Source organism: Vicugna pacos, chromosome 20 (assembly GCF_048564905.1).
Source record: "Vicugna pacos chromosome 20, VicPac4, whole genome shotgun sequence".
NCBI classification, from domain to species: Eukaryota; Metazoa; Chordata; class Mammalia; order Artiodactyla; family Camelidae; genus Vicugna; species Vicugna pacos.
This window is the reverse complement of record NC_133006.1, coordinates 15154854-15167912: the sequence shown is the minus strand read 5'-3', so window position 1 is coordinate 15167912 and position 13059 is coordinate 15154854. Positions and strand designations below refer to the sequence as shown.

Below are 13059 nucleotides of genomic sequence, written 5' to 3'. Positions count from 1 at the left end.
CAAGACAATGTGGGAGGGCAGGAGGAGAAAAGCCAGAGGCTCTGGGTGATAGGTGAATAGAGCCCAGATGGACCAAAAGAAGGGCATGAACAAGCACCCACCCTGTGCCCTCTCTTTGGTGAGCAGCAGCCCTGGGATCACTGACATGGAAGGGACCTCCCTGGGGCTGACTGCTTTCCTGTGCTGATGGTTCCAAAGCTGGGAGGAAGGAAGCAGGGAGCAGTGCCCCAAGCATGGCTCCCCCCAACACCTATTTATTTCCTGTTTGTGATGATGGTGGGCAGGCCCTCACTTGTCCACTTTAGGCACCTTGAAGGGGCAAGGGTCTGGGAAGGGCTGGACCCAGGTTCCAGGGGCGCAGGCAGTGCAGCCTTTGGCTGTGTACATAGGGTGCTTTATTCTCCACAGAGTGATACATGCTATGGTGGGTTGGGCTTGGGCCGATGTCCCCATATGTACAGAACTGAATAAAGTGGGTCTCTGAGAAGAAGTCTGATTTGCCTTGGTGTGGAAAGGGAGACAGGAAGATGAAGATGGACATTACAACCAGGATGTGTTCAGTCCTGTGCTGGTTATGGCCTGGAATGCAGGGAGATAAGGCAGCTCTCAGGGTGGTCACTTCCAGGCAGGGGCAGCCTGCCGGGCTTGGAGGGCCTTCTGTACCACATCTTCCCACTGGGCATCTGATATCTCCCGAGCCCAGGCAGGAACCCCGGGCGCAGGCAGGCTTACTCCAGCCATCGTCCTTTTCACCAGCTCTACGTGTTCTGAAATTACAGGCAGAAACCAGCTGCAGGTAGAAACAATGGTAACAGCTCCCCTCTCCACTCACTGAATTAACCCAGAGCTTTTGGGCTAGCAAGGTCACTGAATCCTTTTTATCCCTAGGCAAGCCTGCTCATCCCCCAAGTCTAGAAGAACATCATTTCACCTGGATCTTAGATTACAAACTTGTTTTAGAAATGGGGTGTTCCTCTGTGATTTCCCTTTACTGGCTCTAACCAGTCCCCTTCCTCTATAATTATTCCAGAATAAAAGAATGATCTCTTACCTGGGTCCATGGGAATAGAGCTGTGGTTGCTCAATGCTGTAGCTCCCCCCTCATCTTCATCCTCGCTTTCTAATGGTGGGTCTGGCAAATGAAGCCCCAGAGCCTGCAGAGCCGGAGAAGGCAGTTCAGGGCCAGCCCTGCAGGGGTTCTAGCTTCACCTGCTCAGGAACAATGCCTCCTCCACCATACCTGGATCCGGTCCTGGATATCAGCAACTACATCTCCATCTCCCACTGGTGCCAGCTCCACTTCCTCTTGTTCAGGATCTTGGTTCAGGGGCTGGTAGGAGTAGCCAGCTGGGCCTGCCCCCGTTTCCTCCTGCTCTTCCTCTGGCTCCTCACTGCTCCAATCCCCAGTACCTTCTGTAGGGCCCTGGTGTGGCCCGAGTTCCTCAGTCTGACTGGGGAAGATACGCTCAGGACCCATGGTGTCTCCCCCTAGAACTACTGCTGCCATCAGGCAGGGGCTGCAAGAACAAGGAGGTAGGAGAAGAGGGACTGGATGAAATTAGGTCCACCGTCAGCCTTTCATCCATCTCCCGTGGTCTCCTCCTGCGTCCACAAAACATTTAAACGCCCCAAGCTTCCTGCACCCCACCCACCTCAGCCTTTCCTAGTTGCTCCACCTCTTAAGTTGGTTCTTATCTCCAGCCGGGGCCCACCCGCCTTGCTCTGCCAATTCTTCAAAAAACAGCCCAACCGGAGGCCATGCCCCCTCCCTCCAACTCACTTAGGAACTCCGGGTTGCCAAACAAGCTCCCCTAGACAAGGAGTACCCGCCCCTTCTCTCCTCCCCAAAGGGTCCTCATCAGTACCACCTGACAAACGCCCTCCAGGCCCCAGGGGCTCCTTCTAATGGCCCCAGCTGCAACGTCCCCTACCCGCCCCCGCTGATTCTCAGCACCGGTGCTTCCGCGCGCCTCACCAGCTCAGAGCCCGCGGCCGAACCCGCACCTTCACTTCCGGCGGGGCAGGACGTGCCTGGGCAACTAGTCCCCCAGCCCCGCCCCGCGTTCATGATTGACGCGAGCGGGGACGTATAGTTCACCCCTTGCCCCGCCTCCACCATCTTCTGCCCAGACAACAAAGGACTACATCACCCAGAAGTCTCGCGGCTTTGACACAACTGCACATGTGCATAACCTCCTCCGGCTCTTGCCCACTCCTGAGATCCCTTCACGTTCCTCCCCAAACCCGTGGACTACAAATCCCGGTAGGCTTCGGGCGCTTAGCGCTGGTTGCACGTGCGCACACAGCTGCCCGCTGGAAGGTCCGAGCCTGGCTGTGTTTATCTCGTTGGGGACCGAGTCGTCGGTTGGCGCGCAACGGGTTCTAGGCTGCAGGCAGCGCGAGGACCCGCGGCCCCGCCCCGGCCCGGCCTGGCAGGTAGCCCCGGGTGGGTTGAGGGACTAGGAAGATTATAGGGGCTGGGGACACCCATGCCTAGAGCTGGATTCGTGGGGGAGGGGCCTGAGAGAGATGAGATGGGGGTGGGGAGGGAGTTAGGGGGATGATGGGAAAGGAGAGTGTTAATGGGGAAAGGAGGGCTCGGGGAAGATGGTGAGGAGATCGATGGGAGACACCTGGTAGCTAGAGAAAGCCCTAAAGGGAATTGGAAGGAAGACCAGGTTATGAGGAGAACAGGGAAGCTGAGGATAACGGAAGCAAAGGGCGGGGGTGTCTGGCGTTGTGGGGGAAGGGAGGTTCGGATGACTGGAAGAAGGCAGGGATAGCGTCATATACAGGGAGGAAAATCTCTGGCCGAAAGAGGTCAATGAATATTAGCTTTCTATCCCTTAGAGGAAGAGGGCTATCGGAGTGGAGCTTGGAGTTGTGGGAGAAGGAAAAAGGAGAAAATTGCAAAGCCCTCAGGAGTTCGAGAAGGGCCAGAAACGGGGAGTGAAAATTGCAAGAGAATAGGAACGGAGTTAGGTACATTAAAGGATTTGAAGAAGCTTGAGAATGCGGCAGTGATGGAGGATGGGAGAGACCCAGGGATAAGAGGAGCTCCTGAGACCCTGCAGGCTTGTCATCCGCGAGCTTGAGTTGTCCTCACTTATGGACGAGAAGCTAAGTTTTTTTTTCTCCACCTTTGGATGGAATTGCTTCTCTCTTCCCCTGTGAATTCTTTACTTTCATATAGCTGAAGGGGGAGTAGAAGCTATGAGGGAAGATGAAGAACTCCCATTCTTAAGCTCTTCCACCTCCTTCCTATCTGTCCCCACAAGTCCAGATCCGAGAGCTTTTGGATTGAGGACAGGAGTAATGAAGTGAGAGTGGTTTCCTGCTGGGGCTATTTCAGGTTTGACAGAGTGGCTATTTAAAGCATGGGGTGGGGGGTTGAGGGAGGTTGGGTGGGGTCGGGGAGGGGGCTGGCAAGCCAGCCGAAAGCCAGAGCTGTGTGTCTTTCTTGCAAGGGGCCTCCTTTACTTGAGCTTTTTCTGCGCCTGAGGTTCTGCCTGGGTCTTCCCTCCGCTAGGGCTTCTTGAAGAGGGAGCAAACGATTCACCCAAAACCAGCAGGTGCTTGCCAGCGACGGCAGTGCCAGTCGCAGGATCTGCCTAGGGACAGAGCCTCCAGATGTACCCTTTATCACTAGGTTGGCAGATTGAGAGACCATGACCTCTTATGCCTGCTGTCTTTTTCTTGTCCTGCGCAAGGGCATTTTTGCTTTCCTTCCAATTGCTTCCACTGATTTGCAGTGCGCACCCCATCCTTAGCCCCTCTGAGGAACCCAAGTGGGAGAAAAGCTGCTGGAAACAGCTCGTTCTTTACCACAATAGCAGGGTTGGGCAAGTGGCAAGAGGAGAAAACCCCTCCTCCTCACTCCCGTTCTGTCAATGCCCAGTAGACACATACCCTTCTGGCTTAAGTTCCTAGTCTTGGCAGCATACCAGGCACAGCTGTCAAAGGAACTCCTCGTGCCTATGAGGGGCCCTGGGTGACCCTGAAGACAACAGCTCAGCTTGACAAGAGCCCCCTAGCTATCCATCCATGGAGGTCCCAACCATCTGTGGAGGTCCCTGCCCTGGATCAATCCCACCCTGTTGTGGATAAAGGGAGTATTCCATTCTAAAAGCCTAAAAGCTTTTTTACTTGGAGGCACTCATGCCAGCTTTCAATAGACCGTCTGGGGCTGGCTGGGCTATTAATAGCTCTGAGTATTTTGAGATCCCTCTCCCCACCTCAAAGAGCACAGAGATTCTTAGAGAGGTGGCAGTAAGCAGAGCACAGCCAGAGAGACAAGAGAACTAACTCACCGGCCTGGGAAGGGGGCTTGGAGCTTGGGCCAGGCCAGGGACGGGGTGGCGCCTCCATGAGTGGGGTATGACGATGTTGAGCCTTGATCAGCAGCCTGAGCTGGCAGTCAGGTCAGACTGGCCCCACCCTTCCCTGTTGGAGAACGCAGGGCCAGGGCTAGCTCCCTGACCTCGGCAGCTCCCCTGGGGCAAAGCCAGCCACCTGAGCTGCGGAGGGGTTGTGTGGGAGGGCCACCAGGGTGACACTTAGAGGCAAGGGCTAGTCTTGGGCAGAGTCACAGTGAGGCGGGCAAAGGCCTCGTCTGAGGAGCCCGTGGCCCTAATTTGTGTGCAGGTAGCAGAGGCAGCAGGCCGTGCCGGGGGGGCATGTTGCTGTAACCAGTGGCCCAGGGGATGTTACGGTGGACAGTGCACCTGGAGGGCGGGCCCCGCAGGGTGAACCATGCTGCAGTGGCTGTCGGGCACCGGGTATACTCCTTCGGGGGTTACTGCTCCGGTGAAGACTATGAGACGCTGCGTCAGATTGATGTGCACATTTTCAATGCAGGTAAGCTAATTTGGGGACCCTCCCTGGGTGCCCATGTCAGGGAGGGCAACGGGCAGCTGAATGAGGTTTGATGGTGATCCCTGTGGCCAAAGGGAGTGGGGGAAATGAGTATCTGGTTTGGGAAAAGGTGGACAGCCTGAAGGGGGGTTCCCAGGGCTGAGCAGAACTGTGCCCACAGTGTCCTTGCGTTGGACAAAGCTGCCCCCGGTGAGACCTGCCACCCGCGGGCAGGCTCCCGTGGTACCCTACATGAGGTATGGACACTCAACTGTCCTCATCGATGACACGGTCTTCCTCTGGGGCGGGCGGAATGACACCGAAGGGGCCTGCAACGTGCTCTATGCCTTTGATGTCAGTGAGTATGGGTCTTGGAGAGGCTATGTTCTGCCAGCTGGTGCCTTGTGGGGCTGGGAAGGGTGTGGGCTGAGGGGGCTGGGAGTAAGGCGCCCCAGAGTCTAGGAGAGAGTGTCAACTTGCTTACCAGGCCCACCCTCTCCCCTCCTTCAGATACTCACAAGTGGTCCACACCCCGAGTGTCAGGAACAGTTCCTGGGGCCCGGGATGGACATTCGGCTTGTGTCCTGGGCAAGACCATGTACATTTTCGGGGGCTACGAGCAGCTGGTAGGTCTGGGAAGAAACTACAGGTTTAGGGTGGGAATGAGAAAGTGGAAGGGGAATTGAAGGTCGTGGAGTGGAAGGCTTTGGTTTGCTTGCAGGTTCTGAGTGGGGAGGGATGGAGGGCCAGAGAGTGACCACTGCCCCTCATTTATTCCTTCCTTCACTTCCTCTCTCTTCCCTCTCAGGCGGACTGCTTTTCCAATGACATTCACAAGCTGGATACCAGCACCATGACGTGGACCCTGATCTGTACAAAGGTCTGCCCTTCTTCCTCTCTCCCAGGTCCCCACCCTCAATTGAAGAAACCATAGGGAGCTCAAACAGTGAAAGCTGACCCTCTTCCCCTCCCACCCTGCTCCTGCCCAGGGCAACCCTGCACGCTGGAGGGACTTCCACTCGGCCACAATGCTGGGCAGTCACATGTATGTCTTTGGGGGCCGCGCCGACCGTTTTGGGCCATTCCATTCCAACAACGAGATTTACTGCAACCGCATCCGCGTCTTTGACACGAGGACTGAGGCCTGGCTGGACTGTCCACCCACCCCAGTGCTTCCTGAGGGGCGCCGGAGCCACTCAGCTTGTGAGTGTCTGTTCCATCCCCACCGAGTCCCCTTCCCACCCATTGTCCCCACGCTCCTAACATTCCTCTCTCCTTCCAGTTGGCTACAATGGGGAGCTGTACATTTTTGGTGGCTATAATGCAAGGCTGAACCGACACTTCCATGACCTCTGGAAGTTTAACCCTGGTAAAGAGCACTGCCTTTAAAGGAGGAACAAAGAGGAATTTCGGGCAAGGGGGAGAATAATCCTGAATAGGTGAGGTGCGTGGGTGGAGAGGATATCTGGAGTAGGCAGGCCTTGAACCACCATATAAATTCTTTTTAGTGTCGTTTACCTGGAAAAAGATTGAACCGAAAGGGAAGGGGCCATGTCCCCGCCGGCGCCAGTGTTGCTGTATTGTTGGTGACAAGATTGTCCTCTTTGGGGGCACCAGGTTAGGAGGAGAGAGGGGAGGGATCCAGGAAGGGTCTCGGCCTGTGACTCACCTGGGAGACATTTGAGCGAGAGGGTCTCGTGGGTCGTCTCTGCTCCTTCCTTCATCTCTCTTTTGATCCCTACAGTCCGTCTCCTGAGGAAGGCCTGGGAGATGAATTTGACCTCATAGATCATTCTGACTTACACATCTTGGACTTTAGTAAGTACACTTATTCCCAAAGTGCTCATGTCATCAGGGTGCCTGTCTTTGGGTGGTGATATCGAGGACTGGGCTCTTTCCTCAGCTTTGACCATCTCCCTCTTCTCCACTCCTCCTTTTAAGGCCCTAGTCTGAAGACTCTGTGCAAACTGGCTGTGATTCAGTATAACCTGGACCAGTCCTGTTTGCCCCATGACATCAGGTATAGTGACTGGTTAGAAAGGGATGGGTTGAAGTCAGTGGGCAGCACAGGCATGACCTGACTGGCTTGGTCTCAGGATGGGGGAGATAGGTTTTGTTTTGCTGGAGATGTAGTGTGCTTGTGGAGAGTGAGCTGGAAGGAAATATAAAACTGTCAGCACGGTAAATTGTGTGGGGAAAAAAAAATCCAGTTTTTCAAACCAAGCTCAGAAACATCACTTCTTCCTGAGACCTGCTTATTCAGTTTTTGTTAATGTGCTGAGAAAGTTTGATTAAATCTTAGAACCTAACTGCAAAGTAAAGACAAGTTTCAGAGCTTCTGGATCACATCAGTTCCAGAATTAAGGGAGGTCCTTCCTAGCTACTTGCCTTTGAATTCCATTCTTAGGTCCAGATCAAGCACTAAGTTATTTTGCGTATAATTGTGCCCTTCTGGGTCATTCTGCGACACTTCCCTCTCCTTGTATCAGTTCAATTTAACTCTTACTTGCTGAGGGTCTCTGTGTTCAGTATTTAGTGACAGAGTATACACGGTTGAACTGATGGATCTCGGATCAGCCCAGGATTGACACATGTGCAAGTACCTAATACCAAGTAGACTGTAGCCTTGGTGTAAGGAGGTACTTGGTGAATCTATGTAGAGTGATAGAATTGCTAAAAAGAGAGGGACTTAATTTTAATGTGGTGGAATGGGTGGAGAAGGCCTCAGGGAGGATGTGAGAGCTAAGTCAGAGCCTTAAAAGGATGGGAATTGAGAGCACAAAGGGGCATTCCTGGTGGAGTGAGGGGGATAGGCTTTCGTTTTGGATCTGAGCAGAGGAGGAAAGGTAGGTTGGGAAGTTTATTGAGATTTATACACAGGTGGTTTTCTCCAAGTGTTGGGCACAAGAATACAAATATGTAAGCAAACAGGAAGTCCACATGAGCTTGCAGGTGGAGGAGTGGGTGGTACTGGATTTGGTGGTGGGTGGTGACTAATTGTTAAACCTAGTAGGGCTGTAAGGCAGAGGTGGCTGTGGGTGGTTGAGCTTTAGGAAGTAGAAGGGACTGGTATGTTCATAGCTTTGTTCAAGCAATTCTGGGCTTGGGGGTGGAGGCTCCCCTTTCTGTCCTTTCTGCCTGTCATTGTTGGCCTTCCAGGTGGGAGCTGAATGCCATGACCACCAACAGCAATATCAGTCGCCCCATCGTCTCCTCCCATGGATAGGGGGAAGTTTCTGCCACCTCCCTTCCTGAGCCTGCTGTTGTCTCCACTGCCCCTGCCCATCTCTCACCCGCCTGCCCCTTTGGACCCTGGACTCGGTATACCTCCACATGGAGTTGTTGGACTAGAGATGTTTTCTGTGCTGTGAACTCAGTGGGGAGCTGTAGGTGGGGAGGGCTAGGTCCCTTCCTCCTTGGGCCGAGGGCCCCTTCCCCTTGGTGCTCTGTCCCATCCACCTCCCTCCAGCTGCTCCTGGGCCTCTGCTCTGCCCCATGCCAGCCATGCTCTGCTGGGAATAGAAGAAGGGAATGGGGTGAAGGGAGAAGCAAGCAGTGTCTGAGCCTCAGGAGCTTCCCCCCTACCCGTATTTCCACTCCTTCCCCCTGCTTGAGCCATGGGCATTGATTGGGAGCTGAGAGTTGCAGCTGTTGGCATGAAACCTCCTTCTCCCTTACCTGGGGAGGCAAGGACCAGCAGATAATCCCACCCTTCCTTAAGCTGTTGCTGCGCCCTGACGCTCTCAGCCAGCTCCGATTTTATAAAAATGAAATAAAAATCTCCATACGTGTGATCTTTTGTGGAATATGATGGGGATGGTAGGAGTGTGCTATGGGGGCAGAGTGCTGAGGTTCTGGCTTCTCAGCCAAGAGCATTAGGCAACTAGACATCATGACGGCTGGACGTAGTCTCTCATCGGCGCGGACAGTGCCATGCGACGGAAAGGTGGCGACTTTACCTCGAGTGGGCGCTCTCTTAGGCCCAGAACCCAAGGGCAGCCCGTCTGACCCCGCCCGGCGGCTCAGCAGTGGGCAGGTTCTGCTCTGCTGTCCTGTGCCGCGTGTACTCGGCCTCCCATAGACACCGGAAGGGGCGGGGCGAGGGCCGCTGGAGCGGAAGTAGCGCCATTCGTCTTCGCCGCGCCGCACGAACGGATGCCGAGAGCGAGCTCTCGCGACTGGGCGGCTGCCGAGTCTCCTGGTGGGGCCCAGGATGATTGGGAGGACTCCAAGGGCCTGGAGTCCGAAGACTTGCGGAAGGGTGAGGGCACGGCGCTGGGCTGAGGGGTAGCGTGGGCGCTGGGGGCGGGGAGAGGATCCAGACGGCGGTGCCCGCCCGGCGCCCAGTAACTCAAGAGTCTGGTGTGGGCTCTAACCCTGTGGACGCCGTCACCATGAGACTGCTCAATTCTCTGACAGACTCAAACACTGGGGCGCCCCCCAACGCACTGGAAAGTGGGGAGTGAGAGAGGATGCTTCCTGGATTAGGACATCCTGAACAGTTTCTTAAAGGGAGGATGAGGGTTTTGCGCAGGGAGAAAACGGATGTTCAAAAGCACAGTCAGGAAAGGGCATGGATGGTTGGGGAATAGTAGGTCAGGAGTCAACAAATTTCAGAAACACTGTTGAGCATCTGTTGTATGCAGGTACAGTTCTAGATGCTTAAGAGAGAATAGTGAATAAAGCAACCCCAAAAAGTTCTCTTACCTTTTAGGGGTTAAAAAACAAAAACCAAGCAAGTTGGTATATGAAAAGACAATAAAGCACAGAATGACATACTTTAAATGGTGAATTATATGGTATATGAGTTGTATCCCAGTTTTTCAAAAAAATGATAAGAGCTTTGAAGAGAAAGCAGAGGCAGGGTTACAGTTTTTAAGTAATCACAGAAGGCCTCGCTGAGTAGGGGACATTTGAGAAATACTTTGAAGGAGGTGAGAGAGCAAGTAATAAATACATCTGGAGGAAGTGTTCCCAAGCAGAGGCAAAATTAAGTGCAAAGGAACTAAGATGGGAACATACCTCCCTGCTTAAGAACTGCTAGGATGCCAGTCGACTGGAAAGGAGTAGGAAGATTAGAGACAATATGGGGTTTTGGTCACGTGGGGGTTTCAGGCTGTTACAAAGCCTATAGCTTTTATTTTGAGCAAGATAGAAGCCATTGGGGAATTTTGAGTTCTGATCTGAAGGATATGTATGTGGAAATAAGGTGGGAGTGCTAAGATCGGATTTGCATTTTCGATGTCTCTCTCTGGGGAGCATAGCTTCAAGAGGATTGAGAGTGGAAGTTGAGAGAGCAGTTAGGAGGCTAGAGCACTGATAAAAGTGAGAGGTGTTGAGAGTATTCTGAACCAGAATAATGACAGTGGTACCTGAGCAAGGGAGGCAGGAGCCCTTGTGGGGAAGCCTGCAAAGGAATAATTTAAAAGAGAAGATGAAAGGGAAGAGGGTATAGCTCAGTGGTAGAGCACATACTTAGCATGCACGAAGTCATGGGCTCAATCTTCAAGTAACCCCATTAAATTCACCATCATCATCATCATCATACCTAATCACCCCTCCTCCCCCCAAAAGAGAGAAGATGAAAAAGAAGAAACTGGCTTGGTCCACCTCCAGCCTTACATATACACCTTAGCAAGATGAGGCCCCAGGTAACGGGAACAGATGGGGAGTTAGGTGTCAGTGTAGCACCGTTACAACTTGTGCTGCCCGGGACCTGCAGTGATGGGCCTTAAGGTTAGGATATTGGAAAGGATCAGTGACCTAAGGAGTAAGGATGGGATGGTGTCTTTGCAGCAGTGGAAGGTGCTGAGCTGAACATCTTGTGGTCCCCCCACCCCACTTCCACAGGCACATCTAACATGTCATTTGAGGAGCTGTTGGAATTGCAGAACCAAATGGGGACTAAGACATTCAAACAATTGGTAACTGGAAACAGCACTAAGAAGCAAGGTTCTAGACCACCTGTCCAAAAAGCGTGTGTTGCAGATAAGCACAGGTGAGGAGCAAGGCCTGTCCCAGTTGGAGGATACCTGGGACCTTGAGTAATTGTCTGCTTTCCTGGATGGCAGGTGGGAGGCCTGTGACCTGTCCTTTGATTTCCCTGTAGGCCTCTGGAAATGTCATCCAAGGTCCGGGTGCCATTTTTGCGTCAAGTTGTCCCCATCAGTAAGAAGGTGAGGAGGAGGCAGTAAGCACTTTCTAAGTGAAAGGACACCGAACAATTCTTTTATATTCTCTGTTCTCTCCAAAGGTAGCCCGGGACCCCCGCTTTGACGATCTGTCAGGGGAATATAATCCTGAGGTGTTTGATAAAACATATAAATTTCTAAATGACATCCGAGCCAGAGAGAAAGAGGTGTGTAGCATGGGACTGGTTTGTGGGGACTCCGAGGGGTGGAAAACTAGAGCACAGGTTAGGGAGTCTGGCAGAAGGGAGTAGGGTGCATCAGTTCACTAGCTGATGTCATCATTGGCAGGTTACTTAACCAATTTCTGCTTCAGTTTCCTAATCATAGAAAGAGATAATAATTCCTGTCTCATAGTGTCATTGAGTTAACACGTGAATCTCTTAGAATAACGCTAGGCACAAAGTTTTAGCTAACATTTACAGAATGCTAACCATCATATTCACCTTTCAATGTGGAGCTTGTGAAAAAGCAGTTGAAGAAGCGCCGTTCAGGGGAGGAGCATGAGAAACTGCAGCAGCTGCTTCAGCGAATGGTGAGTAGGTGAGAATTACCCAGGGAGGGGGAAGTAGGGAGAGCAGGTAGAAGTGGAAGGTGATTCACAGTCCCTCCTATTCACCTGTCCCCCCAATCTCATCTTTGCTCATCAGGAGCAGCAAGAAATGGCGCAGCAGGAACGGAAGCAGCAGCAGGAGCTGCGCCTGGCACTGAAGCAGGAACGGCGGGCTCAGGCCCAGCAGGGCCATCGGCCGTACTTCCTGAAGAAATGTGAGTAGGGCACAGCTATGACCGACTAGTTACAGGGATGGGGGTTGGGTGGCCATAGTGGCAGGATGCTGTATTGGGGGCCTATGAGCTCCCTAAGGGAGGCATGAAGGCTGGATCCTATGGTAAGTTGAAGGAAAGTAGAAATAGTAGGGCAGGGTTGTGTATAACCATTCCTGTATCCCTAATTAGACTATGGTCAGGAAGTGTCACTCGTATCTCTGTTTGTTAGGTTGGGCACAGAGAAGAAACTCATATTGAGAAAGAGTAGAATCATAGGAGTCACCTTGCTTCCACACACCGGTGAACTCCGGATATGTTATGTATTCGAGCAAAGTGGTTAAGAATTACGGGCCTGGGGAAAGGGAAAGGGGGCTTTCTTTGCTTACCAGCTTTTTTTCTTCCTGTGCTCCAGCTGAGCAGCGCCAGTTGGTCCTCGCTGAAAAGTTCAAGGAGCTGAAACGCAGCAAGAAGTTAGAGAGCTTTTTGAGTCGAAAGAGGCGCCGAAATGCAGGCAAGGACAGAAGACATCTCCCTTTGAGCAAAGAGTAATAAGGAACTGTCCTCAGCTCTGCCACTACCCCAGTGAGAAATGCATCTGTGGGGACACCTTTGGGCTTGCCCTGTTCTGATTCTTTCCCATTCAAGGGCGAGAATCACATCTGCCTTGGAACTAGATTGGCTCGGAGATGACTAGAGGGCTCTCTGACTGCCCCAGGGCTGACAGGAGGAGCAGGTCAGCCCTCTGCCATGCCACACTTGCCCTGCTTGGATCTGCTTCATAATATTCTAGTGTCCTTCTCCCATCCGTGCCTTAAAATAATGATTCTGGTGTAGAAAGAGAAGGACCAGTGAGTGATCTTGAGGCCAGTTGAAGGCCATAGAGTCTGTCAGTGACTCCCAGGGCTGGGACTCTGTAGGAGCCAGTTCATAAACACTCTTATTACTCATCTTTTTATTTTGTTTCTTTTGTGAGTGGCGTAGAACTATTGTTTCAGGGACATATGAGGTAGGCAATAAACCTAAGGTTCCCACAGAGTGGGAAGTCAGATCAGAGACCCATCCTACTTAAATCCAACAGCTGAAACAGTCATTCAGAGAGGGAACCAATCCCACAACTCACCTCCTTAGCTTTGATTTTGGATTCAAGGGGTGGTAGGATGTGGGACAAAGAGCTTCCCCAATAACTTGTAAACACAGCTGGCTCCCAGTAGTTGGGTTTTTTTGTTTGTTTGTTTTAGTGTTATTTTAT

General features: G+C 52.6%; 2 protein-coding genes across 12 annotated transcripts; one reads left to right on the top strand and one right to left on the bottom strand.

Moving 5' to 3' along the window:
• Positions 1-378: 378 nt before the first annotated feature.
• Positions 379-4608, bottom strand: MEA1 (male-enhanced antigen 1). Of its 5 annotated transcripts, none has more exons than XM_072944978.1 (4): positions 4311-4608; positions 1241-1517; positions 1052-1154; positions 379-767 (listed from the first exon to the last, which is right to left on the bottom strand). In XM_072944978.1, the coding sequence occupies exons 2-4, from the start codon at positions 1505-1507 to the stop codon at positions 616-618; spliced, it is 522 nt and encodes a 173-aa protein (XP_072801079.1). In that variant the 5' UTR covers positions 1508-1517; positions 4311-4608; the 3' UTR covers positions 379-615. The 5 variants fall into 5 exon arrangements, with proteins under 5 accessions (XP_072801079.1, XP_015092914.1, XP_015092913.3 ...); XM_015237428.3 differs by lacking the exon at positions 4311-4608 and adding an exon at positions 1976-2072; XM_015237427.3 differs by lacking the exon at positions 4311-4608 and adding an exon at positions 1932-2014.
• KLHDC3 (kelch domain containing 3) lies at positions 2281-12757 on the top strand. 7 transcript variants are annotated; one of them, XM_072944975.1, is made up of 15 exons: positions 2572-3352; positions 4645-4857; positions 5036-5212; positions 5365-5480; positions 5663-5734; positions 5844-6057; positions 6137-6223; positions 6363-6471; positions 6599-6672; positions 10705-10852; positions 10964-11030; positions 11108-11212; positions 11503-11577; positions 11693-11810; positions 12223-12757. In XM_072944975.1, the coding sequence occupies exons 2-15, from the start codon at positions 4704-4706 to the stop codon at positions 12357-12359; spliced, it is 1653 nt and encodes a 550-aa protein (XP_072801076.1). In that variant the 5' UTR covers positions 2572-3352; positions 4645-4703; the 3' UTR covers positions 12360-12757. The 7 variants fall into 7 exon arrangements, with proteins under 7 accessions (XP_006202052.1, XP_031544425.1, XP_031544424.1 ...); XM_031688564.2 differs by lacking the exons at positions 10705-10852; positions 10964-11030; positions 11108-11212; ... (1 more) ...; positions 11693-11810; positions 12223-12757 and adding exons at positions 2300-2436; positions 6796-6874; positions 8014-8648 and having other exon boundaries at positions 3279-3352; XM_006201990.3 differs by lacking the exons at positions 2572-3352; positions 10705-10852; positions 10964-11030; ... (2 more) ...; positions 11693-11810; positions 12223-12757 and adding exons at positions 2281-2436; positions 6796-6874; positions 8014-8648.
• The last annotated feature ends 302 nt before the right edge of the window (positions 12758-13059 follow it).